At 43.4% G+C, this 27,891-nt stretch overlaps 1 protein-coding gene across 1 annotated transcript in view; it reads left to right on the top strand.

Annotated features, from left to right (window-relative positions):
- LOC307152069 (interleukin-6 receptor subunit beta-like) overlaps window positions 1-27,628 on the top strand; it is a gene marked incomplete at its 3' end in the record, with an annotated part of 33,212 nt that extends 5,584 nt beyond the window's left edge. Inside the window, exons 2-13 of the mRNA XM_079860463.1 lie at window positions 8,404-8,481; window positions 8,570-8,878; window positions 11,405-11,543; window positions 11,656-11,822; window positions 11,946-12,100; window positions 12,380-12,536; window positions 13,614-13,690; window positions 13,832-14,021; window positions 19,842-20,024; window positions 21,770-21,904; window positions 22,048-22,059; window positions 27,372-27,628. Of these exons, the coding sequence (XP_079716589.1) occupies window positions 8,427-8,481; window positions 8,570-8,878; window positions 11,405-11,543; window positions 11,656-11,822; window positions 11,946-12,100; window positions 12,380-12,536; window positions 13,614-13,690; window positions 13,832-14,021; window positions 19,842-20,024; window positions 21,770-21,904; window positions 22,048-22,059; window positions 27,372-27,628 (1,836 nt within the window). The 5' untranslated portion in view covers window positions 8,404-8,426. The remainder of the gene's footprint in view (window positions 1-8,403; window positions 8,482-8,569; window positions 8,879-11,404; window positions 11,544-11,655; window positions 11,823-11,945; window positions 12,101-12,379; window positions 12,537-13,613; window positions 13,691-13,831; window positions 14,022-19,841; window positions 20,025-21,769; window positions 21,905-22,047; window positions 22,060-27,371) is intronic.
- Window positions 27,629-27,891: the final 263 nt, after the last annotated feature.

The raw sequence follows: 27,891 nt of genomic DNA, 5'->3' as shown, positions 1-27,891 counted from the left end.
ATATAGATATAGACAATTTATATGAAGGCATTTCTCCCGGTCTGACCACAGGCCAAAGACCGGCCTGCCCTCGAAAAGAGCACCCCAAGTTGGAGGCGTCCGTCGAGATGACCTTTCGGTACGAGACAGCTCCCATCGTCACTCCCCGCTGGTACCAGTCGGCCGCTAACCAGGGTTCCAGGGCTGAAACGCAGCTCTGGGTCACTCTGATTCGTATGCCGCCGGAATCCCAGGCTCGGTGTGGCACTCGAGCGTTCAGCCAGCGTTGCAGCGGGTGCATACGCAGTAAGCCCAGCTGAAGCACTGCTGCAGCTGACGCCATACAGCCTAGCATTCTCTGAAATGTTTTCAGAGGAGCGATGCTGCCCTTCTGGAAAGACGCGGCCAGATGTCGAACACGCCGCGCGCCGCGCTGTGTCGACAAGCGGGCCGTCATAGCCACAGAGTCCAGCTCTATTCCCAGAAAAGAGACTGACTGACTGGGCAGTAATGAGCTCTTGGTCCAATTGACCGTGAGACACAGGCTTTCCAGATGGCTGAGAAGCACTGTTCTGTGAGATATAAGTTCTATCTCTGACTGTGCCAGAATCAGCCAATCGTCCAAATAGTTCAGAATCCGCATACCCTGATTTCTCAGGGGAGCGAGAGCCACGTCCATGCATTGATATATGCATGGTATTGATATACCTGACTGTCGAAGGCGAATCTCAAGAATGGCCTGTGACGGGGTATTATCTGAATCTGAAAGTACGCGTCTTTCAGATCGAGAGAAATAAACCAGTCCCTCGGGCGAATTTGCGTGAGGATTTGTCTGGTTGTGAGAACGGTCTTCTCATGAGAGCTTTGTTCAAATATCTCAGATCTAAGATAGGTCTGAGAGCTCCGTCCTTCTTGGGCACGAGGAAGTAACGGCTCGAAAAGCCTGACTCGCCCAGAGAAGGAGATACCAGTTCTAAGGCCCCTTTGCACAGAGTAGGTGTGCTACTTCCATATTCATTCTCGTCTCGGTCCGTGCTCGAAAGCGCGGGGGACGGCGAGCGAACTGCAACGAATAGCTCTGTTTTACTGTGCTCAGCACCCATTCTGACACACCTGGAATCGCTTCCCATGCTTCTGCATTCACAGCTAGGGGCAGAATGGCCTCCGGGTTTCGATCGCCGCACTTGGTGGGGTCGAGAACCTGAACCAGAGATATGGGCGCGGAGCGCGCGCTCTCGGTGCTTGAATACGGCGGCTCGCTGACAGCGATGGCTGGCCGTTTTACACATGATGTCCCGGTTGCTTTGGACGGGGAGCATTTCGTGAGAGAGCCGGGAGTAAAGTGTTTGTCAGTAAGTGTGAGCGCTTGTGAGCGGGCACAGGACTTACATTCATAACGTGACTGGTATGAGGCAGTTTTGACCGTATAACAGAGCGGGCAGTGAGTAGGTCTGGGCACAGGGTCGTGGGCACATTTCCTACATCTAACACTCGAGCGGCATTTGCCGGCTTTATGAGAGTGAGCTCTGTGAGAGTGAGAGACACGGGGGTTATCGTGCTTGTGTGTAGGGGTGAACACTGAGACGTGGGCACATTTTCTACCCTTAAAACACCAACGGCGTGAGCCGGATAACCAGACATTACACTCTTTTTGAGATTTCTCTGGGTCGCCGTGCAAAATACACTTCTGCAGTAGCCTTTCTTAATGGGACTGACAAAGCGGAACGTTTTGGCGGTGGTCCGGGCGTGGCGGGACTCAACCGTCTCTTCCTCCTTGCGGCCACTAGGAGGACTTCGCGTGCTCAGGTTTCAACGCAATCTTAGGCCGGGGTCCCCGCGGGGGAGGCGGCCTGTGACGGCTGGATGAGCGCGATCTAGGGCGGCCGCCCTGTCGTCGCTGCGAAGACAGAGGATGGGCTGGGCGCTGGGTAGAGCTTCGCGCAGGAGGCTGATCTCGAGAGCGGCCTGCAGCTGAGCTAGAGCATCGAGGCAGGAAGAGGTTCATGGCCTGCGTGGTCTTTTGTACCTCCGAGAAACGGTCGACAATCCCGTTTACCGCTGGGCTGAAGAGACCAGTGGGGGAGAGCGGTGCATTAAGAAATGCGGCTCGCTCAGATTCCCTCATGTCGGCGAGCATCAACCAGAGGTGCCTCTCCGTGACGGTGAGCGAGGCCATGCACCTTCCATTAGCCTGAGCCGCGGATTTAGTAGCACGAAGGGAGAGATCCGACGTGCTCCGTAAATCCGTGATGGCAGCAGGGTCCGGACCTTTTTCGTCCATTTCACGGAGGAGATCGGCCTGGAGGATCTGCAGGACTGCCATTGAGTGCAGGGCGGCCTGTCCAGCGGCTGAGAAAGCGCGGCCGACGAGAGCTGATGTGGTCCTGCAGGCTTTGGACGGGAGGGCAGCCTTTGAACGCCATCACGCAGAGGGCGGACAAAGGTGCGCTGCTACCGCCTCCTCCACTGGGGGGATAGTGTTGTATCCTTTCTCGATGGCGCCGTCAACCTGGGAGAGCGCCGAGGAGACATGAGAGTGGAGTCTCGCGGAGAATGGGGCATTCCACGATTTAGAAAGCTCCGCGTGGAGCTCCGGCAGGAAGGGTGCAGACCTGGATGCGGGCGCTTGGCGGCGATGAAGAAAGCAGCCGTCGAGTCTGTTAGGCGCGGGCTCCTTAGGCGGTAACCACTCGAGGCCAAGCTGGTCGACGGCCTTAGAAAGGAGGCGCATAAGTTCCGCGTCCACGCCGGCCCACGTCCGGCCGGACTCCTGGACTGAAGAGGAGGCAGAATGGTGAGAACCGGACCATTCCTCACTGTCCGAGGCCAGGATGGAGCAGCTGTCACCGGCGGCATCTCCTTCCGCTGCATCCCCTGAAGCGACGGCAGTGAGGGCCGAAGCCGGCAGCTGCGCGTTCGGGAGGGGGGCGGAGAAGGAGAAAGAGAGGCTCGAGGGAAGGGTCCGGCGAGCCCTTGAATGCCACATCAGACTCCGGTGGCCTCTGGGAGCGGCACTTCTTCTTGCGCGGCCCAGCAGAGACTGGCGGAGTGACAGCTTCGGCGTTGAACACTTCAAGTCGAGCCCGCAGGGTCAACATTGAAAGTTCTTCGCAATGGACGCAGCCCCCCGAAGAGAGAGCGAGGGCTGCGTGTTCTCGACCCAGGCAGAGAGCGCAGATAACGTGGCGGTCTCCGGCACTGAGCGGGGCTTGGCAAGAGCCACAGGAAGTGCGAGGCATTTTGAGAAAAACGCCTCGCGCTCTTTTAGACAGAAAGTGTGTGTCGCAGCGGCGAACACACACAGCAGAGCAAAAGGGTACTGTCGCCGGATAGCGCGGCAGGCACGGATGGCTGAAGGCGGCGAAGATGACCGGCTTCTTCAGGCGCTTTCCTCTGCTTGCTAGTGGCTTGATTCAACGACGGCGGCTTCTCTCAGGATCCAGCGATGCGTAGAGCTCGCTGAAGAGATGAAAATCAGGGAAGCAGCCCCCGAGCCCGTCCTTTTATACGCTAAGCCACTCCCATTCTGGCGGGCTGTGACGTGTGAGGGTGCGAAGCGTGACGTCACACAGGGCTCAGTGGTAGGCTGCTGCAGTTGCCGCAGGGCAGCCAATGAGCATGCTAGATAGCCTGCTATGGGTCTGCTAGCTGCTGCACTGCGTTGACAATAAATACAAAAATTAAGGATAATGTTTTGGCTTCATATCTCAAGAAAAGATGACTTTACCCGTAGTGTAAGCAACTTACGCAATACGAGAGAACCTCTCGTAAGAGAACCGATTCTTAATGCGCATGTGAACGCCATCAGCGTTTATCACAGGTATGCGTTTAAAGTCTGTGTAGAGAGAATGGTGTCGTCTTAACGGCCCCTAATTTAATAACTAATGATCCTTGCGACGGAAGCAAATCAATCAAATCTAACTTTAGCTGGAAAATAACTTTATTAAAGAACCGCTATAAAGCCAAAACAATCTCTGTTACTGTTAATTATACGTTTATCTCTGTAAAGCTGCTTTGAAACAATCTACATTGTTAAAAGCGTTATATAAATGAAGATGACTTGACTTGACTTGTCAGTAATTACTCACCCTCATGTTGTTTCAACCCCATAAGACTTTTGTTCATCTTCAGAACACAAATTAAGATATTTTTGATGAAATCTGAGAGCTGGCTCACTCCTTCATAGGCTGCGAGGTAATTTCATTCTGCTGGCCCAGAAAAGTTAGTAAAGACATCGTTAAAATAGTCCAAGTGACTACAGTGGCTCAACCTTAAGTTTATCAAGCGGCGAGAATACTTTTTGTGTGCAAAAAAAAAAACTATAATTAATTAATAATTAAAGTTAGTTTATAATTAAACTAATACCGACTTTATTCAACTATTGATTTTCTTCTGTGTGGGCCTCTGAGTTCACGAGAGACACGATGCATGTGCTAGAACTGAGGAGATGACGTAGATGGGAAAACGTAAATGTGCCAGGGGGCCAATGTTTCGGAAAAAACTGAAGCTTCCTCAGGCGCCGCCATTGATTAGCAGACCCTCACCTGCTGTTAGCAATCCATTGACTCCCATTCATTTTGGCGTCACTTTGACAGCGAATAACTTTACATCTGAGGCGTTTAAGGCAAGGCAAGGCAAGTTTATTTATATAGCACATTTCATACACAATGGCAATTCAAAGTGCTTTACATAGAAGAAATTAAAAATAATAAAAAGAAATAAGAATAATTAAAACAGTTTAGAAAAATAAAAAATAAAATACAGTACAGTACAGTCGGACGAACATTGGCACAGTGCTCATTCAGTAAATGCATAGCTAAACAGATGTGTTTTGATTCTGGATTTGAATGTGACTACAGTAGGAGCACATCTGATCTCCTCTGGAAGCTGGTTCCAGTTGCGGCTGGCATAGTAGCTAAAAGCGGACTCGCCATGTTTAGAGTGAACCCTTGGTATGATCCTAGTGATCTGAGTGATCTGTTGGGTTTATATTCAGTGAGCATATCTGCAATATATTGAGGTCCTAGGCCATTGAATGATTTATATACCAGTAATAATACTTTAAAATCAATCCTAAATTTAACTGGGAGCCAGTGTAAAGACCTGAGGACTGGTGTGATGTGTTCATGTTTTCTGGTTCTGCTCAGAATCCTGGCGTCAGCGTTCTGTATGAGCTGCAACTGTCTTATGGTCTTTTTGGGAAGGCCAGTGAGGAGTCCATTACAGTAATCCACCCTGCTGGTGATGAAAGCATGCACAAGTTTCTCTAAGTCTTGTCTGGAAACAAAGCATCTAATTCTTGCAATATTTTTCAGATGATAGTATGCTGATTTAGTTATTGCTTTGACATGACTACTGAAACTAAGGTCTGACTCTAGTGTCACACCAAGGTTCCTGACTTGATTTTTAGTTGTTTGACCCCTAGAGTGAAGGTATGCATTCACCTTGAGAACTTCATCTTTGTTTCTTTGTTGACTTCAGTTTTGTCTTTGTTTAACTGAAGAAAGTTTTGACACATCCAACTGTTGACTTCATCATTGCATTGGCACAGGGAGTCAATGGGGCTGTAATCGTTAGGCAATAGCACTAAGTAGAGCTGTGTTTAAAGACTCCATTTGTCCATTATTTATTTCTAAAGAAAGACGAAAATGTATAAAAGGCTCCATTACCTTGTATCTTACGTTATGGCCCCGTAGAAGCAGTTTTTGTAAAAATAGGCTAACGATTGCGTCATAACCATGCGACTCTCTGTCACACAGTAGAGAGATTACCGTATGGACAGGAGGAGAAGCTCGCGGGCAATCGGGGGGATGTGGAGGCAAAATGACAAAATAATTAATCAGAATACTTAGCAAAAGCTTCTCCTGCTTCATGGACACCTCCTACTCACACTCTCCGTCTCTGCAAGTTTCGGAAGGGAATGATTCAGATTTCTCTTGGCACAGCTACTAGAAGACAGACAGGTTGCTCATGTCACATCTACGTCGTCAAGCTCAGGTTGAGTCTGTGCAGTCGCTCAGCCATCAGGAAGTGAGTGCTTCTAATTGACTTCAATTTTCTCTGTTGAATCCAATGGGGTCGCTGTGTCCAGTTTATATACTGTCTATGAAATGTGCCAACAAGAAAACGTAAAAGTGCCTTACCAATGCCGCAAAATGAATTGCTTACCTTTCACACTTTCCCATCAAATGATCGTGAGCGTCATCTTCTCAGTTCTCGCGCATGCGCCAGGCCCACACAGAAGAAAATCAATAGTTGAATAAAGTCGGTATTAGTTTAATTATAAACTAACTTTAATTATTAATTAATTAGAGGGTTTTTTTTGCACACAAAAGTATTCTCGTTCATTTTTGGGTGAACTAACCCTTTAAATTCTTCATATAGTAGCACTTTATTTTACAGTCCTTAAAAGGTGAAACTAATATATTATATAGACTTGTTACATGCAAAGTGAGATATTTCAAGCCTTTATTTGTTATAATTTTGATGATTATGGCTTACAGTTTATGAAAACCCCAAATTCAAAATCTCAGAAATTAGAATATTACATGAAATCAATAAAAAAAAAGGATTTTACATACAGACATGTCGGCCCTCTGTAAAAGTATAATCATGCATATGTACTCAGTACTTGGTTTGGGGCCCTTTTGCATGAATTACTGCCTCAGTGCAGCGTGGCATGGGTGCTGTCGGCCTGTGGCACTGCTGAGGTGTTATGAAGACCAGGATGCTTCAATAGCGGCCTTCAGCTCTTCTGCATTGTTCTGTCTCATGTCTCTCATCTTTCTCTTGGCAATGCCCCATAGAAGGTTGTGGTAGATTTTTCCCTAAACCTAACTATCTGGGTCTCGTCAACAAATCGACGTCCCCGAACATCTACTGTCGGCATTTAGTCTATCTGGCACAAGCAAGCAAACTGCAAAGGGTTTTAGAACCCTAATTCAGATATCAGACGCAAAGTCTCTGTCACTGGCACAAGCAAACTCTGATTTTGTGATTACTTATCACAAGGTTTTGAGAATTAGTAATCTGTCTCTAATCGGTCTAGTTTCACTTCCCCTTCCTGTTATTTACACACACACACTCACTTCCCCTTCCTGTTATTTACACACACACACTCTCAAACTCAAAGTAACAAGCTTTCCCCAAAGAGTTTGGAAACATTTAAAAGCATATGAATGTCGTTCCTGCAAAAAAAAAAAAAAAAAAGTTAGTTGATTAATTAAAGTTGATTAATTAAAATCCATCACAAGGTCAGGCGAATTTGCTGGCCAGTCAAGCACAGTAATCCCATGGTCATTGAACCAGGTTTTGGTTCTTTTGGCAGTGTGGGCAGAGATACCAAGTCCTGTTACGCTGACGGCTGAAGCAGATGCAGAAGCAGGATCCAATTGCAACAGGTTTTATTAAACTCAAAAGATAATAAACTCAGACAGCGACTCAGGAACAGGAACAGCCAACATACAACATTAAGAACTCACAAAGACTGAAACAAGACACAGGGCTTAAATACACAGACAGACAAGCTAAACAAGATAACAAGGGGGTGTGGCTAATGAAAAACACCTGGGAAGACTAATCAACATAACGGGGAACTGCTAAACATAGAATATGGCCTAGTCCACACGGACACGGGTATTTTTATAACCGGAGTTTTTCCTCCTGCGTTTTAAAAAAAAATCCCGTCCACACATGCTCGGTTTAAAAGAAATCTCCGCCTACATGAAAATGCAAAAAACACGCTATCATGCGTTGTCAAGAGCATGCCACACCAGCAGGCGGCGATCGTTAAGCCACGTTGGCCAATCAGAAGCCTGAATCAGAAGCAAAAACCCCGGTTTTACTGTCTACACGACAACACTGCAACCGGCGTTTCTGAAAATCCTCACCCTGGCAGGGGTTTTCAAAAATGTGCGGTTTCAGTGACCTGATACTGCGTTTCCGTGTGGACGAACGGCCGAACCGCGTAAAAAAAGTCACGGTTATAAAAATACCCGTGTCCGTGTGGACAAGGCCTGAGACAGGGGAACACAGACATGAATCGTGACATTAATATTAACCTGAAAATTAATCAAGAAACCAAACAAAAAAACTCACTGCTCTTGATTTATTTCAGTGTTCTTTATTACTAATTTCTTGGATAAAAACTTTACTTCATTGAAAAATTGGTGGTCCAGTGACAGGTACATTTTTTGCAGGGTTTTTTCCTGACTGTGGAGCGTTATTTAAAAACTGGGCAGTTTTCAGTTGTAGACGTTTTTGATTACAGCATATGGGAGCGATCCTCTCGACCCACAGCAGTGAAATCATGTAGTTTAATCTAAAGACATACATTACAGGGATATGAAATGTTCTGAGTGGGAATTACCACTGTCTGTATTCACTATATCTATATCTTTTGATGTCCATATTTTATTTTTTCAGATATATCCAGTTTTGATGTGACAATGGACGCTTCACATCATTTCTTCTTACTCTTGATGTTTTTGCACTGTACAATAGGTAAGCCATGTCACAAGTCATTTACTCCCAATTAACAGTTTCTTAATTGTTCTTTAGTGATACTCAATTTAGTGTTTTGTCCACACAGGAATCACTACAACCTGTGTAAAAATTCTTCCAGACTCCAACAGTAGTATTCCTGTTGAGGTGGGAAAAAACTTCACCGCGACATGTCACCTGCGGGAGGGATCTGATTACACCTCAGATGACATTGAATGGTTTTTGAAAGATAACAGCAGCATTGAAAAGCAGCATTATCATAAAATAAATGAAACGGCCGTCAGTGTTACTGTTAACGCCAACAGAGACATGAAAGGCTGGTTGAAGTGCATAGCCTCCAGGAGGTCCTTGTCATACATACCACCGTGTTCCTATGGAGTCTCACTCCTTCCAGGATGTGAGTGTCTTCTTGCTGCAATCACATCATGTGTTACTTTCTAATTAAAAGGCTGGAATTCTTCCACACTCCAGTTGTGTTTTAGTGTTGTACGTATTGTAGGAAATTATATGTCAATGCTTTTGCATTCTCTCGTAAATGTTTTGCTTTCCCCTTAGAAACTTTTGAGTTTTTTGGAGGAACACAAAAGTTTTGCGAGCGAACGCAGTGTTTCTCAGGGAACGAAAAACATTTGCGAGAGAACTTCAAAAGCAATGGCATAATTTGTCCTCCTGTCTCATATGTTTTTCCTTCACCTTGTCCCTTTAGCGGCTCCGTAGGATAGTTCCACCAAAAATGAAAATCTGACTTTGTTTCTTCTATGGAACACAGAGGAAAAATATTGCAAAGTACCCAAGTATCCAGACATTTGTGTCAGGAAAAGACATTTCAGTCATTATAAGCTTTCCCTGCCTTAGATTATGAGATCTCAGTAGCGCTCAGTTCAATTTCAAATGAAGTATTTTTTTCTTCAAAGACCATGATCGTTGAGGTCACACCTGGCCCGACAACCTTCAAAAAACCCTATTTGAATTAAATGAGATTTCAAGAATGTTTTCAGCAAATAACGGAATCATTATTTCGCACAGAAAGCTAGTGTGTGGCTTTAGAACATTTGGTTAATATTGACGATTTTCAGTTTTCAGTGAACCTGCCCCTTTAAGAATCTTTTATTAATTTGTTTATAAAAATGTAGGAGAAAAGCAGCCCTTCTGTTGTGGGAAATGCCAGAAATGTTTTTTTCATTATTTAATAGCTAATGTATTATTGACTTTTACTTCATTATGTATTTTATTCATTTACAGTGGGGAGAACAAGTATTTGATACACTGCCGATTTTGCAGGTTTTCCTACTTACTTTGCACTTTCCTACTTACAAAGCATGTAGAGGTCTGTAATTTTTTTATCATAGGTACACTTCAACTGTGTGAGACGGAATCTAAAACAAAAATCCAGAAAAACACATTGTATGATTTTTAAATAATTAATTTACATTTTATTGCATGACATAAGTATTTGATCACCTACCAACCAGTAAGAATTCCGGCTCTTACAGACCTGTTAGTTTTTCTTTAAGAAGCCCTCCTGTTCTCCACTCATTACCTGTATTAACTGTACCTGTTTGAACTTGTTACCTGTATAAAAGACATCTGTCCACACACTCAATCAAACAGACTCCAACCTCTCCACAATGGCCAAGACCAGAGAGCTGTGTAAGGACATCAGGGATAAAATTGTAGACCTGCACAAGGCTGGGATGGGCTACAGGACAATAGGCAAGCAGCTTGGTGAGAAGGCAACAACTGTTGGCGCAATTATTAGAAAATGGAAGAAGTTCAAGATGACGGTCATTCTCCCTCGGTCTGGGGCACCATGCAAGATCTCACCTCATGGGGCATCAATGATCATGAGGAAGATGAGGGATCAGCCCAGAACTACACGGCAGGACCTGGTCAATGACCTGAAGAGAGCTGGGACCACAGTCTCAAAGAAAACCATTAGTAACACACTACTCCATCATGGATTAAAATCCTGCAGCGCACGCAAGGTCCCCTGCTCAAGCCAGCGCATGTCCAGGCCCGTCTGAAGTTTGCCAATGACCATCTGGATGATCCAGAGGAGGAATGGGAGAAGGTCATGTTGTCTGATGAGACAAAAATAGAGCTTTTTGGTCTAAACTCCACTCGCCGTGTTTGGAGGAAGAAGAAGGATGAGTACAACCCTAAGAACACTATACCAACCGTGAAGCATGGAGGTGGAAACATCATTCTTTGGCGATGCTCTTCTGCATAGGGGACAGGACGACTGCACCGTATTGAGGGGAGGATGGATGAGGCCATGTATCGCAAGATCTTGGCCAACAACCTCCTTCCCTCAGTAAGAGCATTGAAGATGGGTCGTGGCTGGGGTCTTCCAGCATGACAATGATCCGAAACACACAGCCAGGGCAACTAAGGAGTGGCTCCATAAGAAGCATCTCAAGGTCCTGGATTGGCCTAGCCAGTCTCCAGACCTGAACCCAATAGAAAATCTTTGGAGGGAGCTGAAAGTCCGTATTGCCCAGCGACAGCCCCGAAACCTGAAGGATCTGGAGAAGGTCTGTATGGAGGAGTGGGCCAAAATCCCTGCTGCAGTGTGTACAAACCTGGTCAAGAACTACAGGAAACGTATGATCTCTGTAATTGCAAACAAAGGTTTCTGTACCAAATATTAAGTTCTGCTTTTCTGATGTATCAAATACTTATGTCATGCAATAAAATGCTAATTAATTACTTAAAAATCATACAATGTGATTCCCTGGATTTTTATTTTAGATTCCGTCACTCACAGTTGAAGAGTACCTATGATCAAAATTACAGACATGCTTCTACATGCTTTGTAAGTGGGAAAACCTGAAAAATCTGCAGTGTATCAAATACTTGTTCTCCCCACTGTATGTACAGGTATTCTGTTTACATTCAATGTTTTTCTGTTTATGACCTCCAGACCCTCCGTTGAAACCAGAGAATCTGACGTGCATTGCTGTGCAGGAGGGCAATACTATTTCCCCTCACTTACAATGTTCCTGGGATCCAGGATCGCGGGATCCGCTGCTCAACACCACTTACACTCTTCATGTTAAAATGTATCTGTAAGAGTAGCTGTTGTACCTAATAACACTGCATCAGTTGTTACACCTTTAATTCAAGACGAATAACTAGAGTATCACTTACTTCCTCTTCTTTTTCTTTTTATAGAGGTGATTCAGTGTTTTCCAACAGCTGTAAACAGCGTCTTGCAAGAAGTTGCACCGTCAACCTGAGCACTTTTCCATTTTACATGAGTGTGATTGTGTGGGTTGAAGTGAAGAACGGGTTGGGGTCAGTACGGTCAGACGAACTTCAATGCTATGCTTCGAAGTTTGGTAAGATATGGGCTTTTGCATTAGGAAAGAGTTATTATACACTCTATATGGATGCGTAACTTCAGCTATCTTCTTCACTTTTTAATTATTTTTTGTTTTTTTGTTTTTGCATTTGTTTTGTAGCGAAACCCAATCCACCACTGGATGTCCAACTTCTTGCTGAAGCTAACTTCTCCACATCTCTCATGGTTACTTGGAAACGTCCCATTGAAAAGTCAACTATGCAACTCTCTTATGTCATCAGATACTGCCAAGTAGACTCCGATGTTTGGACCGAGGTACGAGAAAGACAAAAGCAATTCAGATTTTAAAATGGTCAAGACAAATTATGATTTTTTTTATGTGAATAGTGATTGTTAGTGAAAATTTGATGTGATCTTTAGTTTTGACCGATCAAACATTTTATTTACCTACCAAAGCATTTCATTATGGTTCAGTGGGGGTTTCTTATTTCAAACAATGCAGTTCAAGCTTGAATTATGTTAATCTTGCATTCCATAGTCCTCACATCAAAAAAAGTCACATTGTTTTATTCATGAATTGAATCCCTCTTTCAGGTGCCTGAGATTTACACCCAAGCGCACACGGCGTCGTTTAGACTGCAGTCTTACACTGAATACGTGGTACAGATGCGATGCATTGAAGATCAGCATGGAGTGACAAGCTACTGGAGTGACTGGAGCGCCAATTCTACAGTTCGCACTGCAGAAGCCCGTATGACCTGTATTATTCCCAAAGTTATTTAATTTTTCTGAAAGGGTTGTTTTTATTTGGACAGCTGATGGAAGGATCCTAGAATTGCAAAATAAAATAAATATTCCTAAACACTGAGGATGACTTCAGAACAATGTTGCGGGGAAGCTACTTTGAAGCTGTAGATTTGTAAAGTAGTTAAAGTTACGAATTTTCATGCGATTTTCAAATAGTGTTTTTATTGCCAATTTATGAACGGCTTGTAAGGAGACCTTCCCCGACTTCCTAGGTTGTCTATGAAATCCTGTGGGCTGATTTTTATGTGAAGGACTCTGGAAGTTTTTTCCGGGAGAATCCAGAAAATGTGATATCTATGACACATGAAACAAATGCTTATACAATGTTGAGGGTAATGTCGAAAGAGCCATTTTGTATTGTAATGTCAATGTGTCATGCAAAGAAAAGGGATTAATTCAAACTATAGTCTCATAAAGAGCCAGATCTAAAACTATCAGAACAGTGTAATTTTAATGAACTCATCTGTCGATATGATGCCGGTGAATTGCTGAGGTCATGGATCGCTAAGATCAGATGCTTTCTGAACTGCTGTTTTCTCACCGTTGTCATTTTTGTTTATTCATTTTGTTGTTGAGAGGAATGCGCGCAGCACATATTTACGTTCATCTAAACGTCGCTCTCAGCGGTTTTAAATACAGGAATGCGCGGATAATGAGTCCGAACGTACCATTTTACTTGACTCACTAATGAATTGGAGAAGATCATTTACAGGCACAATGTGAGACTAACCACTTCAATAGAATGAATCTGACTTTCCAATGCAATAAATAAGAGAGTGAGTTTGATTATTCTCTGGACTTGCTTGACAGTAAAGTGTGTGCAAACAGTAGAGCATGCACAAGCAGCATGACATTAAAAAAGTGATGTAAAAAAGCAGCTGAATTGCTGTCAAGCTACTAAAATGCATATTTAAGTTAGCAGAATCACTGCTTATTTACTTCCCAACATTCAAAAGTATTATTGAACCTGCATCTGCATTAATATTTATCAGTCAATTTTTAAACCATCTTATTTCCTCAGAGCCAGCAAGCCCACCAGATCTGTGGAGAATCATCGAGCCCACTCGTGATAATAGAAATGTCAAATTACTATGGAAGGTAAATCCCTTTTTTTTTTCACCTGGCAAACGATAAAATATCTTATAGTGTTTATGCAGCGTGGAAATCTCTGTTAGTGTAATATTCAATTTCTGTTTACAAGTTTAATATTAAACATTTTAATATTGTCTCCTATAACAGCCTCCTGTGAAAGCTAACGGAGTAATAATTAAATATGACCTGTATATCAACGGGAAGCTTGAAATAGCACATAATCAGATGCATCAGATGCAGTTGCCACCAGGACAAGAGGCAACCATTGAAATAACTGCAACCAATTCAGTTGGAGAGTCTCCTAATGCAACTTTATTCATTCCAAGGTCAGATCAAGGTATATTAAAGACTTCAGTATTTCTCATTAGTTATTTTAAACAATTTATAACTTTTTTAATGTCATTATACATGTAACATTTTAACCCTTCTGTTGTCGCCTTCAGAACGCCTGTAGGACTTCACCAGATAGTCAAGTCACTTTCATTTATATAGCGCTTTTAACAATATATATTGTTTCAAAGCAGCTTTACAGTGATAATAAGAAATTAAAAGGGGTGGTTGATCATGATTTCACTTTTCTAACTTTAGTCAGTGTGTAATGTTGCTGTTTGAGCATAAACAACATCTGCAAAGTTACAATGCTCAAAGTTCAAAGCAAAGGGAGATATTTGCTTTTAAAGAAATTGTTTTTAAGGACTACAACAAATGGCTGGTAGGGACTACAGGACATTCCTCCCGGGTTAGTGACATCACTATCCCTAAAATTTACGGTACATAAACCCCGGGAACATGCAAGCAGTGTTGAGAAGAGGAAGAGTTGTAGTCGAGCACATTTGTGAGTCTGTTCAAGCTGTTGCATACGTCTTTTCACATGCAATAGTGCATAACACAAATGCAATAGCATATCACTCTGTAGACATCTTACAACAGTTCCCACACAAGCAATTTAATAGATTATCATGACAGAATATGCTAATCAAAGACTTGAAGATAGTTAACTCCACATCAGCAACATAAATTCGTCAACTAACCATTCGGAAACGTCCTGTTGCATTCTACATGTTGTCGCTTCTTCTCTAGTGTCTTCATCATTGTCTTCAGTTTAAACATAAAAGGCAGAACAGTTTCTGACATTTTAGTGTTTGTCTGCATGAGGTAATCAGAGCTGTTAACACACACACACACACACACACACACACACACACACAAAAGCTCTTGAAGCCCCGCCCCCGTGCCAGGAGCAGCAGCTCATTTGCTTTTAAAGGGACACACACGAAACGATGCGTTTTTGCTCACCATCAAAAAGGCACAATTTAAACATGCTGTAAAAAATGATCTGTGGCGTATTTTGAGCTAAAACTTCACATACACACTCTGGGGGCAACAGAGACTAATTTTACATCTTGTAAAAAGTTGCATTATACCACCCCTTTAAAGTGACAGTGACTTTTGGGGGTTTACAGCAGCTCTAGAATAAAGTTAGTGTCCAGCTAAAGTTAGTTCTCTTTCATCATCTCATGTTCGAGATCCACCTATGGGAAGGGCATCCGTACCTGACCTCTGCAGAAGCATTGGATTACGCTGCTCACTTTCGTGTCTTAAGGAGGACATATCGCCTGATCAGCCTCCGCCAGACGTGACAGTTGTCTTTTCAGCCTTTCTGCTGTGTTCTGCATTCGGAGCCGCCCGCGCTCTCGCCGTTTTTCACCTGCTCCTCCTTCCACGGCTGCCCGCCATGGATTTTTCCGAGTTCTTCTCCGGTATGTCGCTGTCTAAACCTGCCGCTTCTCCGGGGAACAGCCTATCACGGGCCTGCCCGGCCGCGTGCTGTGCGCTCATCGTCGCTAAGGACCTTCACCCGTTCTGCGTGGTCTGCTTGGGCCTTAAACACACTCAAGAAGCCTTGGAGAACCCGGAAAATTGCAGTCATTGCCTTATGCTGCCCAAGAAGCTTTTATGTCTTAAAGTTGCAGCGACCCAGTGCTCCGAGCTTGGCCTTTCTGATTCGGATGGGGGACACGGTGATGACGACGTGCTACCGGGGGACTCCCAGGGCGCCTCCTCACTTATTTGGGCTGACCAGCCCAATCCCGCATTCCCCGAAGAGGACAGTGAGAAGCGGCGCATCGCGGGCGCGTCGGTGGAGCCCGGCCAGGCTCTCTTCGGCCCTGCCGTCGCATTGATGCAACAACGGTGTGACGACAAAAAGAAGGAGGATGAGGCTTTCAAGTTATGCCTTCCTAGGAAGGCGGCCCCACGCCAGGCACCCCCTGTGCGTTTGCCTAACCCACCTGCCATGGGACGACATTTCCACCAGGGCAAGGAAAGGCCCCGCAACAAACCTCCCCCACGGCAGAATAACCCACCGCCTGCTAAGCACTGGGGAAAATCGACTCCCGCCGCGGCCGCAGCTGGAAGACCATCTAACCCTACCCCCACCGACTCGAAACGCAAGCGGCCTGCCTGATGTTCGGCCGATGGGGGCATTGAGTCCGCGTTCACGGGCCACGAGCCCTTCGGACTCTCTTCCTGTCCCCGAACCCCTGTCCAAAAGATGCAGGGTCTCCCGCAGATGGGTCAGTTCCCCTCCTCTCGAGGTTGCCCAGCCCATGTGTTTAATGAACGTTGTGTGTTCCCCCCCCATGTTCAGGGGGTCTGTTGTGAGGGAAAGTACAAAAGCAGTGTCACCACACCACACACACTCTGTTCCCCTCACCCAATTAATAAAGGCTTCGGCCCCAGTGTTTCCCCAACACAAAACACACAAAAAAACACATTAAAACTAACAGATCAAATGAATTCGTTACAGAGAGAGGATCTCTCTCCGCAGAGAGAGAAAATCTTTCTGAACCCCTGCATGTCGCCCCTAGTCTGTCCACTAGATGGCACCATTGCATCACAAATAAATCAGCTGGGCTTACACAGCTCCGCTGCGGCTCAGGTGGGAACACTCGCGAGTCACGAATGGGCTTGGCAAACTGTTTCGGCTCCCGAGTGGGTAATGCGTACTATAATGCAGGGATACAGACTGCAGTTTGCAATGAAACCCCCGTATTTCAACGGCGTTCTCTCTTCACACACGGAAGAGAACGCCTCACACATTCTGAAAGAGGAAATATCCTCCCTCCTAAACAAGGGAGCGATTCAGGTGGTGCCCCCCAGTCTGATGAATCTGGGATTTTATTCTCGTTATTTCCTGGTCCCAAAGAAGGACGGCTCTCTCCGCCCTATCTTGGACCTTCGTGTGTTGAACAAACATTTGAGGAAATACAATTTCAGAATGCTAACTCATGGCTCGCTCGCCCGCGCCATAAAACAGAACGACTGGTTCACATCGGTCGACCTGAAAGATGCTTTCTTCCATATAAGCATTTATCCGCCACACAGGGGGCCCTATCTTGCACCCAGCACAATTGACTTTGTACACCGACGCATGTATCATTCCTATTTTGCACCTGCGCACAGCGGACTTTTCCCTCCACAGACGCACGTCGGGGCGGTTCAGCACAAAGAGGAGGCGTGTTCCGGCGCAAACGTTCCCTCATGCTATTTTGCAGGTTTAGAAAACAATTCCGCCACTGACCGAAAAAAACTAGTTTAAAGTCAGTGGCGCGTTGCGCATGTTATTCATATGCTATTTTAAGGGCGCATGCTTGGTCATAATCAATGTAGCGTGTGCACAACACGCATACACTTTGATTCTCTCATCTACACAGAAGCAGCAGGTTTCATTTTTGCAAATCATAGCCTACATTATTACGATAGATACAGATAGATAGATAGATAGATAGATAGATAGATAATCAGTTTATTATAAAAGCATACATCTAGCTTACACATTTACCCAAATTATCATACGCCTGTTTAACCAAAGTTAATTTGGGTGTGTTTCTCCATCCTCAACGTCCCTGACGAGAGCGTTGCTCTCCTTGGCTGTGAACTGCTCCTCGCGCGCGCCTGGCAAATCCGCCGTTATAATAGGAATCCGCTATAGAACAAGCGCGCCTGCTCTTAAAGGGAATGTGAGATGTCGCTCTGATTGGTTTATTTCACGTTACGCCCAAACCACACCTATGAATAATGAAGCTACTTCAGACCAACCCATTTTAGATTTGCGCCGGGCGCAAGAGTCATTTATCCCACCGGTATAATAGCAACAGCGCCCAAGACCCACCCACAAAGTTACTTGCGTTTTGCACTTGATACTTGCGTTTCAGATCGTTAAAATAGGGCCCAGGAAGTTTCTTCGTTTCGCCTACCAGGGCACATGTTACGAATTCACAGTTCTGCTGTTTGGGCTCAGTCTAAGACCCCGGTGCTCCTGTCTGTGTGCGGAGGCGGGCTTAACACCCATGAGAATGTCAGGTCTGAGGATTCTGACATACATAGATGATTGGCTTATTATAGCCAAATCGAAGGAGAAAGTGTTGCAGGACACCTGCCGTGTGCTCACGCACATCACATCTCTCGGGTTCAGAGTGAATGTGAGCAAGAGCAATTTTACGCCCAGTCAGAATGTCATTTTCCTGGGTTTGGAGTTGAACTCAGTCTTCCGCAAGAGCAACCAGCTCTTTGTTTCATGGGCCCCCCCGCACAGAGAGAGTCCCATATCGAAGCAACGTCTCTCACATTGGGTTGTGGACGCTATAACTATGGCTTATGAAGCAAAGGGAGTGCAGCCCCCAAGGGGCATCAGAGCTCATTCCACAAGGGGCTTAGCCACCTCTTGGGCTTTGTTTAGGGGAGTGTCACTGCAGGACATCTGCTCCGCTGCCAGTTGGGCCTCTCCTCATACCTTTGTGCGTTACTACTGGCTGGATGTCACCAGAACCTCGGTAGCACATTCGGTTTTAGGGGTGGGGTCTTCTTAGCTCTTCCCTGCAACCCTGTTGGGTAAAAAAACAATAAGAGTGAATGGGCCGGCTGGCCATGTTCATTCCTGTCACCAAACATTTACTTCCCTTCATGGGTATAGTTTATGTGCCTTGGTGGGTTGGGGTTATTATCATGTATGTGTCTCATGCATGTTTCATGTCCTGCTTGTCCACAGCAGTTAGGTGTAGCGTCACCTTTGCAGGTTCATGATTAAGGGACGTGTCAGGCACCGCCTCCCCGAGGTGACCGTCTTTCTCTGGCTTTCAGAACCTCACTGTGAGTGTATTGGGCGATCGGGGAGCTGTCCATGTCTCTCCCATAGGTGGATCTCGAACACGAGATGATGAAAGAGAACAATAGGTTACTATCGTAACCCCGGTTCTCTGAAACATTGAGTGGAGAGATCCACCAGCTTTGCCCCGCTTGCCGCACGAGAAGCGAATATATTTACTGAGGAATAGCAGCGCGCCCAGCCATTATATGCCCGTAGGTAAGGGGGTGTGGCCTCACCTGGCATTGGCTGCACGCTTCTGTCTGTCTAGCCAGACTTGGTGCAATTGGATGCTTCTGCAGAGGTCAGGTACGGATGCCCTTCCCATAGGTGGATCTCTCCACTCGATGTTTCAGAGAACCGGGGTTACGATAGTAACCTATTGTTTTTGATTGATTCACTTCCATTGCAAAGATCACTAGTCATTAACTTAGGGGTCGCTAACACAACACCGTTTTAACTGAAAACAAAAAAAACCATTTCATTTGTAAAGATAGTGTAATATAATGGTAATAAATTAATTTGTTGTGATGGATGTGAAAAGTCAGCCATATTGATATCATAATGGCCATGTGTGTGTATGTGATATACATGAATTAAAATTCTAGCTCTAAGATACACAATAAAATATGAAATTCCAAAAGAACTGAAGTTAATTTGGAAAAGGGACACAAAATTTTAACCGATTATACGATTATAGGACAATAGAATGGTTTAATGTAAGAGCATATATATATATATATATATATATATATATATATATATATATACATATATATGTGTGTGTGTGTGTGTGTGTTTTGATATGTATCTGTCTATCTATTGTTCTGTCTATCTATCTATCTATCTATCTATCTATCTATCTATCTATCTATCTATCTATCTATCTATCTATCTATCTATCTATCTGTCTGTCTGTCTGTCCATCCAATAGTGCTGTATTGTAGAAGGTTAGATAAGAGAATAGGGCATATGAAAGGTGTAACGTGTGATGTGTTTGTGGTTCATCAGAGCTTCCTGGCGTGGAGAGTGTGAGCTGGTCGGTGCGTGATGAAGAGCTGCAGGTGGAGTGGACTCATCCTGGCAACGCTCATCTCTCTGAATTCCTGGTGGAGTGGGTGAATCTGCAAGAGGAAAAGCCTCAGCCAAACTGGAAGAGAGTTCCTCGCAACGTCAACACCACCACACTAACCGGTACCTGCGCTATATTTTCTAAAGCTCGACTGGCTTATAAACTGGCCTTCATGGAATCTGTGCTTATTTATTTACATTAGAATCCACTGATTGTCGGTGGTACAGCTGAATGAATAGAATAAAAGGTGAATAAAAATGTTAAATATGTTGACTTAAGCTGTGCATATTACTTTGTTCAGTTTGTCCCTTTTATTTAAACAACATTAATTCAGTCCTTAAAATGCAAATATTGTGTGTAGAAGTTGTGAGATATAATATTGTCAGTAAACATTGTAAATTTGTTTTGTACTTATTAGACATGTTTCGTGCATCTTGTGTCTGTGGCGGGTTTGCTTGCAGTTATTGCTGTTACAGCAGTGTTGGTGGCAGCAAGCAAGGGGAAGTCACTGTTTCACACTGAGTTTCGGGGTGTTATGAAAACTTCTAGAGCTGCACGGTTTTGGATACATTGAGAATCACATTTTTTTTTTTTTTTTTTGCTTCAAACAGAATCATGATTTTCCCACGATTCTGAACAGACAACTAAACAAAATAGCATATGATTTACTAGAGGTTTTGACAAAATGTGAATTGCTACTGAAGGATTACAAATTTATTAAATGTTTAATTTAGGTTACTGATTTTAGCATTTGAGGCATAGATGATGATATTTCAAATAAGATTAAATCAAGCAACCCAGGTGTCGGACATTAACCTTTTTATCTGTATGGATCTCCTGAACAGTGTCATGGTCCAAGTTAAGCTATGATCATGTGAGGGTATGGGTGATACTGTCAGGCTGATTGGATCATTTGAATGATAGTGTTATGCTGATTCTTGATTGAATCAACTCATCCCTCTGCTTTGTTTTGAGTTGTCTCCACCTCCAAAAGTCCCTCCTCCTTGTAAATGTATAAAAACTATACTGTATAGAACTCAGTTAGATTGTTGGATGACTGCAGCAACGCTCAGCGAAGTCCTCAATAAAGAATAACTTCTGCTTGAATGATATCCCAACATCTCCTGGTCTTGCTTCGATGAAGGAATAAAGTTTCCAACACTGTAGTCTATTTAAAATGTTTAATTAATCTGAATTATTTAAAAAAAAATCAGTTTGAATGAATGATTCAATGACAAATGCATTTTTAACACATTGATGTAATTGATACAATCATTATTGATACAATCATTATCATTATTATTCTGTGATCATTTGAATATTTGTTACACAGAAATAATGATACTGTGTGGTTGAAAAGACTGTTTGTGAAGCTGTTTCATACCTATACATGACAACTGCTCTCTCCGGTTTAAAGCACAGATCTGAATGTTCGCTGTGATTTTGTCAAAGGTTTGATAGACACAGCCGAATCCCTGTTGTTTAGGAATGAGATCTGAATCAAGATCGCAATCTTTTAACAATTAATCGTGCAGCTCTACAAATTTCTCAAATACATGAAAGATATTCAACAATACAGAAAATCAGTCAGGGCAAACTATTTTTCACAGCACCGTTTAAGCTGAAGTTTTGCGGAAGAAACAGAAACAGAGAAGTTTTGGTTTTGACTCTGTTCTTGTCTCAATGCCCAAAAAAATTTAATATTATGTTTGTATAAAAATATTATAGTAGTGCCAACTATATATATATATATATATATATATATATATATATCACAATGCACACACACATATAGTTGCAGTTTCAGTGTTTAAGAGCAATGTAGCTGGCATTTAAAGGTGACCAAAGTCTTTTCCCCTTTCTAAAGGTTTTGTAAAACTGGAGCGGTACAACATATCAGTGTATCCAATTTACCAGCAGCGCTTTCACACCCAAGCAGGACCAGTAAAGCGCATCCAAGCAGGAAGAGCAGTGACCGAAGCAGCCTACATTCAACAAGGAGGTATGTATCTCAGATGTGTCACAAATTCAAATGGCACCGTCAAGTTAAGTTGTTAATGTGAAGTTAATGCCGTTTTCTCATAAAGGACAAGTTACTGAAGTATACTCTTGTAACAGCTTTGTGGTGTGGTGTTTTTTTTATAGCTCGCTGTAGAGGTATTTCTGAATTCTTTTACTTCTAAGCAAAGAATTAAAAAGACCTCCGCAGTGAGTATATCAGGGTCTTGAATCACGATCAGTCTCTTGTGCGTTACCTGAGCATATGCAATAAGCTGCTGGCCCTAGTTTTCACCTAACGGCCACCGGTGTCGCTAATACCAAGGGTTTCTGAATTCTACATATGACGCCCCTTCAAGCTACCCTTTTAAAAAACTAGTTAGCTGCTCTACAAGGCAACAAAAATACCCTCTGAGGGTTAGAGAAACTGCTCTCACACGAAACAGTCTTGCTCCCATCCGTGACCACTGCACTCACAGATGTAAGTCTAATCCTTGTGTCCTAATGTCATATTTTCATGGTTCATGCAATACCCTGTTCATGATGCTAAAGAAAAACAGAATTATTAGATTATTGCATTTTTATTGGTTTGTTCAGAAATCTACAGTAGATAGACACATAATTGCACACAAAAAGTCTCTGTAAAAATGTAAAAGATTTGTGACAACAAACAATTTTGAAGTAAAAAAGTAAAATTTGGTTTGAAAGTAAAACATCTGGTTAACATCCACACAAGTTTTTCATTTAAATGTTTGAAATAAAAATATAAAAATATCATCTTACTTCATTTAACCCCAGAAAGATTGCAGAGAATGCAACAGTATATAGGGCTACATTTGCAACAATTGAGAGAGAGCCTAATTCGCCTATGTTGATTATATGTATTCCATATTTACCAGGTATTTGCTTTTTTGCTGTCTATATGTTTAATTATTACAATGGTCCATATTTGATGAAGTTTAAACAAAATGTGTTAAACACTTCCCGATCTTCCCTACATGAAAAACATACAGTTGTAATCAAAATTATTCAATCATCATTGCAAATCAGTGTTAATGGCAAAATTTACAGACTTTCAGCTGTTTGCAATGAACAAATCAAACAAAAGTAATTGAAATAGCTCGACACAACAAATGTTTCAAGTGGATTCCCCAAATACAACTGAAAATGCAACTTTTAATGACTTCTGCAGTCTCAAAATGATTCAACCAAGGCAAGCATCTTTAGTACTTAGTAAAACACCCTTTTGTTGTTATGACCTTCTGCAGACGAGATGTATAACCAGACACTCAGCGTTTCTGAGGAATCTTAGCCTATTCCTCAAGAGCAATGGCCTCCAGTTCAGTAATATTCTGGGTTTGTGTGCTGCAACTGGCTTCTTCAAATCCCACTAGAGATTTTCTATGGGGTTTAAAGGGGAAATGAAGCAGTCAATCAAGTTTACATGATTTACAAGATGGATTTCCACTATAATCAACAATTATATAAGAAACATGACAAATGTAAACATATAAAAGAAAAAAGAAACACCGTTATATCTTTCGCGGCCAGGGATTGTGCAGTATTCTGACATGTGACGTCACGGGGTTGGTTGGCTTTAATAAACCCGGCTGAATGTAGGAATATCCCGACATCAAACTGTCTACACCACGGTGTTTCGACCGCGAACAACTAACGTTATTACAGTCATTATTAGCTAACAGCTGTAAGCATGAACTAGCTAACACTAACTTAGTGTTTAGCTAACTTAGTCAAGTTTATTAGTACCAGACAAAAATACGACGTCTAACATCATATGTTAACAAACTGCACATGGAAACATTGTTTGCGATGTCTGCCATCATATTCCTGTCTTTTGTCAACACCATGTAAGTTAGCATGTATTAATATATGCATTTGAGCCGATACGGCGTGGGAACCGAGCAGTGGTACGTCGTTATGTCGAACAGCCGGTGGTGGTTTGGGGCGAAGAGCGGGTTGGCAACGCTACCTGGTGTCAGTGTGGCTGTTGTACTGCGATGCCCACCGTGTCAGAGTCCATCTGCTTTAAATAACATATAACGTTAGACGTCGTTAGTTGTTCGCGGTCAAAACACCGTGGTGTAGACAGTTTGATGTCGGGATATTCCTACATTCAGCCAGGTTTATTAAAGCCAACCAACCCCGTGACGTCACATGTTAGAATACCGCACAATCCCTGGCCGCGAAAGATATAACGGTGTTTCTTTTTTCTTTTATATGTTTACACTTGTCATGTTTCTTATATAATTGTTGATTATAGTGGAAATCCATCTTGTAAATCATGTAAACTTGATTGACTGCTTCATTTCCCCTTTAAGTCAGGTGACTGTGATGCCACTGTAGACTCTTCCAGGACTTCTTCTGCAACCAAGCCTTGGTGGAATTTGAGTTATGCTTGGGATCATTGTCCTGTTGGAAGGTTCAATGACTCCCAAGCTTCAGTGATACTGCATGATGCACGGCATGATACTTCAATGAATCCATCCTGCCTTCCACACGTTGCAGGTTTCCAGTGCCAGAGGATGTAAAGCAGCCACAGAGCATCACTGAGCCACAACATGCTGAACTGTAGGCAGAGTGTTATTTTCAGCATTTGCTTCATTCTTCTTCCTCCAGTCACACCGCTGATCCATAGGGCTGAAAAGTTCCAGTTTTGTTTCATCTCTCCACAGAACAGACTCCCAAAACTTCTGTGGCTCATTTATATGATTTTGAGCACTTTTCTTGTGCTTTTGGGTCAGTAGTGGTGTACGTCTTGGAGTTCTGCCATGGAAACCGCGTGCGTTTAGTATGGGCCTTACTGTGCAAGCTGAAACCTCAGTGCCTCTTGCTACCAAGTCTTGCTGAAGGTCTTTTGCAGTCACTCAAGGGTTTTTCTGACCCTGCCTTCTCAGAAATCTGGTTACAGCCGTCGATAGCTTCCTTTTTCTGCCTTGTCCAGGTAGTGTAACCACTGTTCCTTTAACTTTGAACTTGCTAACTATGCTTCCAACGGTGTCTCTTGGAACATTTAGTGTCTTCGCTATCTTTTTGTATCCTGTTCCTTGTTTGTGAAGGGCAATGATATCTTCTCTTAACTTTTTGGACCATTTTTTTGACTTTGTAGGATTGAGTGCAAATCAAATACAAATGAATCTTCCAGGTGATTTGTTCAAACATAATTCCACACAGAACTCAACATTCCAGACACCAAATCACCAACCCCAGAGCCATAAAAGAAGGCTCCAGCCAGTCTACCTAACCAACGAAAACCCCCAGCTAAGAACTTTACGGCCATGCAAGCTTCAAAGAGATGAGCCAAACTAAAGGAAGAACTTGTCAATGTGAGATAGCTTGGAAAAGAATGATTGGCTCAGAGATGGCACAGCTCAGTGCTCGATCAAGATAACAGCAGAGAAGCTGCTGGACTCCACACAGACACAAAACAGACCCCAGTCTCCTCTGAATGACCCAGAGTTTTGAAATCACTTCAAACCAAAGAGACTGAGACTTTGACTACAAAAATAGATAAAAATCATCCCAGAACAATTCTCGATGGACTTATAATCAAACATCATGCAACTACATGATTCTATTTTGTGTCTACAATATATGTGTGTGTCTAATATGCTTAGATCCCATATAATTCATTTAATTGTTATAACTATTAGATGCTTGAATGAAAGTGTGTCGTGCTTCCTATCAGTATGATCGTATGTTCTTAATTCAAAAGATGGCTTGAGTGAAATCTGTGTGAAATGTTCCGTATTCTTATAATAGTAATAATGTCTAAACTGTGGCCTCTTTCCTCTCTGCTAGAGCTTAGAGAGTAAGGAGAGCACAGATAAGCTTGATTTATGATAAGAAGTGAAGAGAACGCCACCTCCTAAATAAAGACAGTGTCTAATTGGTCAGAACTGATCCAGGAGGCTGGGCAGACATTTGAGTTTAAAATTTTAACACCAGAACAAAGTAAGTTTTAGTGCAGAACAAAAATGCAGCGGGAGATAAAGATCTAAACCAGACAAGTAACCATGTAGACGCGCAGAGACGAAAGAACCCAAATCAAGATCAGAAGAACATGGGTTAAACAACTTCATTCAAGCCATCATCTACTCTCGCCTCAATTTCCTTTCTTTTCTTAGTTTCCTTTCTTTTCCGTTGTGAGTCTCAGTTCTAAGTTAAGTTTTGCGGCAAGATTTCGGTCCACGTTTCTTCTGCAAAGCCAGCTTCAACAGAGACTTTCATTCATCCGCCAGCACCCCACGTGACTGACCGCCCCATCTATCCAAGCACGGGGACACCAGCCAAAGAAAGAACACGGGAAACCCCCTTTGACGCAGACCAAAGGAATTCCCAAAAGGAACGCAAAACGAGCAAGTAACCTCCAGACTCTTAAGCTGAACTGGTGTATTTTGATATAGATTTAATAACCTACGAAACGATAGAAAGGTTAAATTAATGTTTGATGGTTCGTTCAGGTCATGTCTTATAAGTGCATATAGAATCTTGAGATTTCATCATCTCACTCATCATCTCACTCTTTCCTCACTCTATTCCTTTCTGCAACTCGTATGAATGTGTGTGTGCGTGTGTTTGTGTTAGATATTAGTTTTATGTGTTAGAATAATCAATAAAGTCTTGTTTGTAGTTTAAAGAGAAGTCTTACTTGTGTTATGTGCTTACGAATTTAATGTCTTAAACTGCTGATCTAAGTTACCTTGCTAATAAATAGTGTTTCACTATATTTTGGATATTTATATCCGTTGCAGAGCTGATAGTTACGGCAGGTTCAAATGAACCCTGAACGAGTCATTTGCTCGGTCGTAATAAGTGATTCTTTCAAATTCCCTATAAATTAATTAACAATTCTTTTGAGCTAAATTGACCTGTTAGAATCACTAATCATACAATTATCTTACAACTTCATATTTCATATTTCATATTTCTAATTGTAACGGTCACCAGCTGGAGTGCCCTTGAGAGCCACCAGAGGGCAATCCACATAAGACTATTATCACTCACAAACTACATTTCCCATACTCACTGCCCGGACTCATCATCACTTATCACTGATCACATTCACCTGTACCTTATTCACTGATTGCATTCACCTGTGTCTCTTTATCCTGTTAGTCTCAGTCTATTTATACCATGTTCATTCATTCACTCACCGCGAAGTCTTGTTTAAGTGTTACACTGCATTACTGAGCATTCTCCTGGTTGTCTTGTCTCTTGGTTTTGGTTATCTTGCCTCTGGTCCCTGGATTACTCTCTTGCCTCTGGTCCCTGTCTGTTTTGTTTGTTTGTTTGTTTGTTTGTTTCTTTGTTTTGACTGCCTGCCTGTGTATGACCCTTGCCTGTACATTGGATTACGCCTCTGGATTGCCCCATACAATAAAGCTGCATTTGGATCTCTCCTACTTCGTGTCTCTGAGCAGTTTTGTGACAGAAGACTTCGCCACACCCAGATCCAGCAGCTATGACCTCCAGGAATCCAGCAGTACGGATCTCGCCTGATCTTCCCAGCATGAGCCGGGAGTTCGCTGGACAGATCGCGGCCTTGGCCCTGGATTGCCTCGATCTGTTCCAGTACACCTGGGGGTTTGTTCCTCTCGCTGCCTCTTGCTCTCTGGGTGATGAGGCAATTAAGTTGTGTTACCGGCTGGGGGCTAAGGAGGTCGACCCGAGGGGTCACGTCCGCCCGTCAAGAGTCTCGTCCCGCTGAGACTGAATCTGTTCCTGAGCCTGAATCTGTTCCTCTTCCTCTTTCTGCGCCTGTGTCTTCGGACAAGACGGCCGACTCCACGCCTGTGTCTTCGGACAAGACGGCCGACTCCACGCCTGTGTCTTCGGACAAGACGGCCGACTCCACGCCTGTGTCTTCGGACAAGACGGCCGACTCCACGCCTGTGTCTTCGGACAAGACGGCCGACTCCACGCCTGTGTCTTCGGACAAGACGGCCGACTCCACGCCTGTGTCTTCGGACA

The sequence above is a fragment of the Squalius cephalus genome (genome assembly GCF_949319135.1).
Source record: "Squalius cephalus genome assembly, chromosome: 24".
In the NCBI taxonomy this organism is placed as follows: domain Eukaryota; kingdom Metazoa; phylum Chordata; class Actinopteri; order Cypriniformes; family Leuciscidae; genus Squalius; species Squalius cephalus.
The sequence above is the reverse complement of the archived record's forward strand: the minus strand, read 5'-3'. Positions and strand labels throughout refer to the sequence as shown.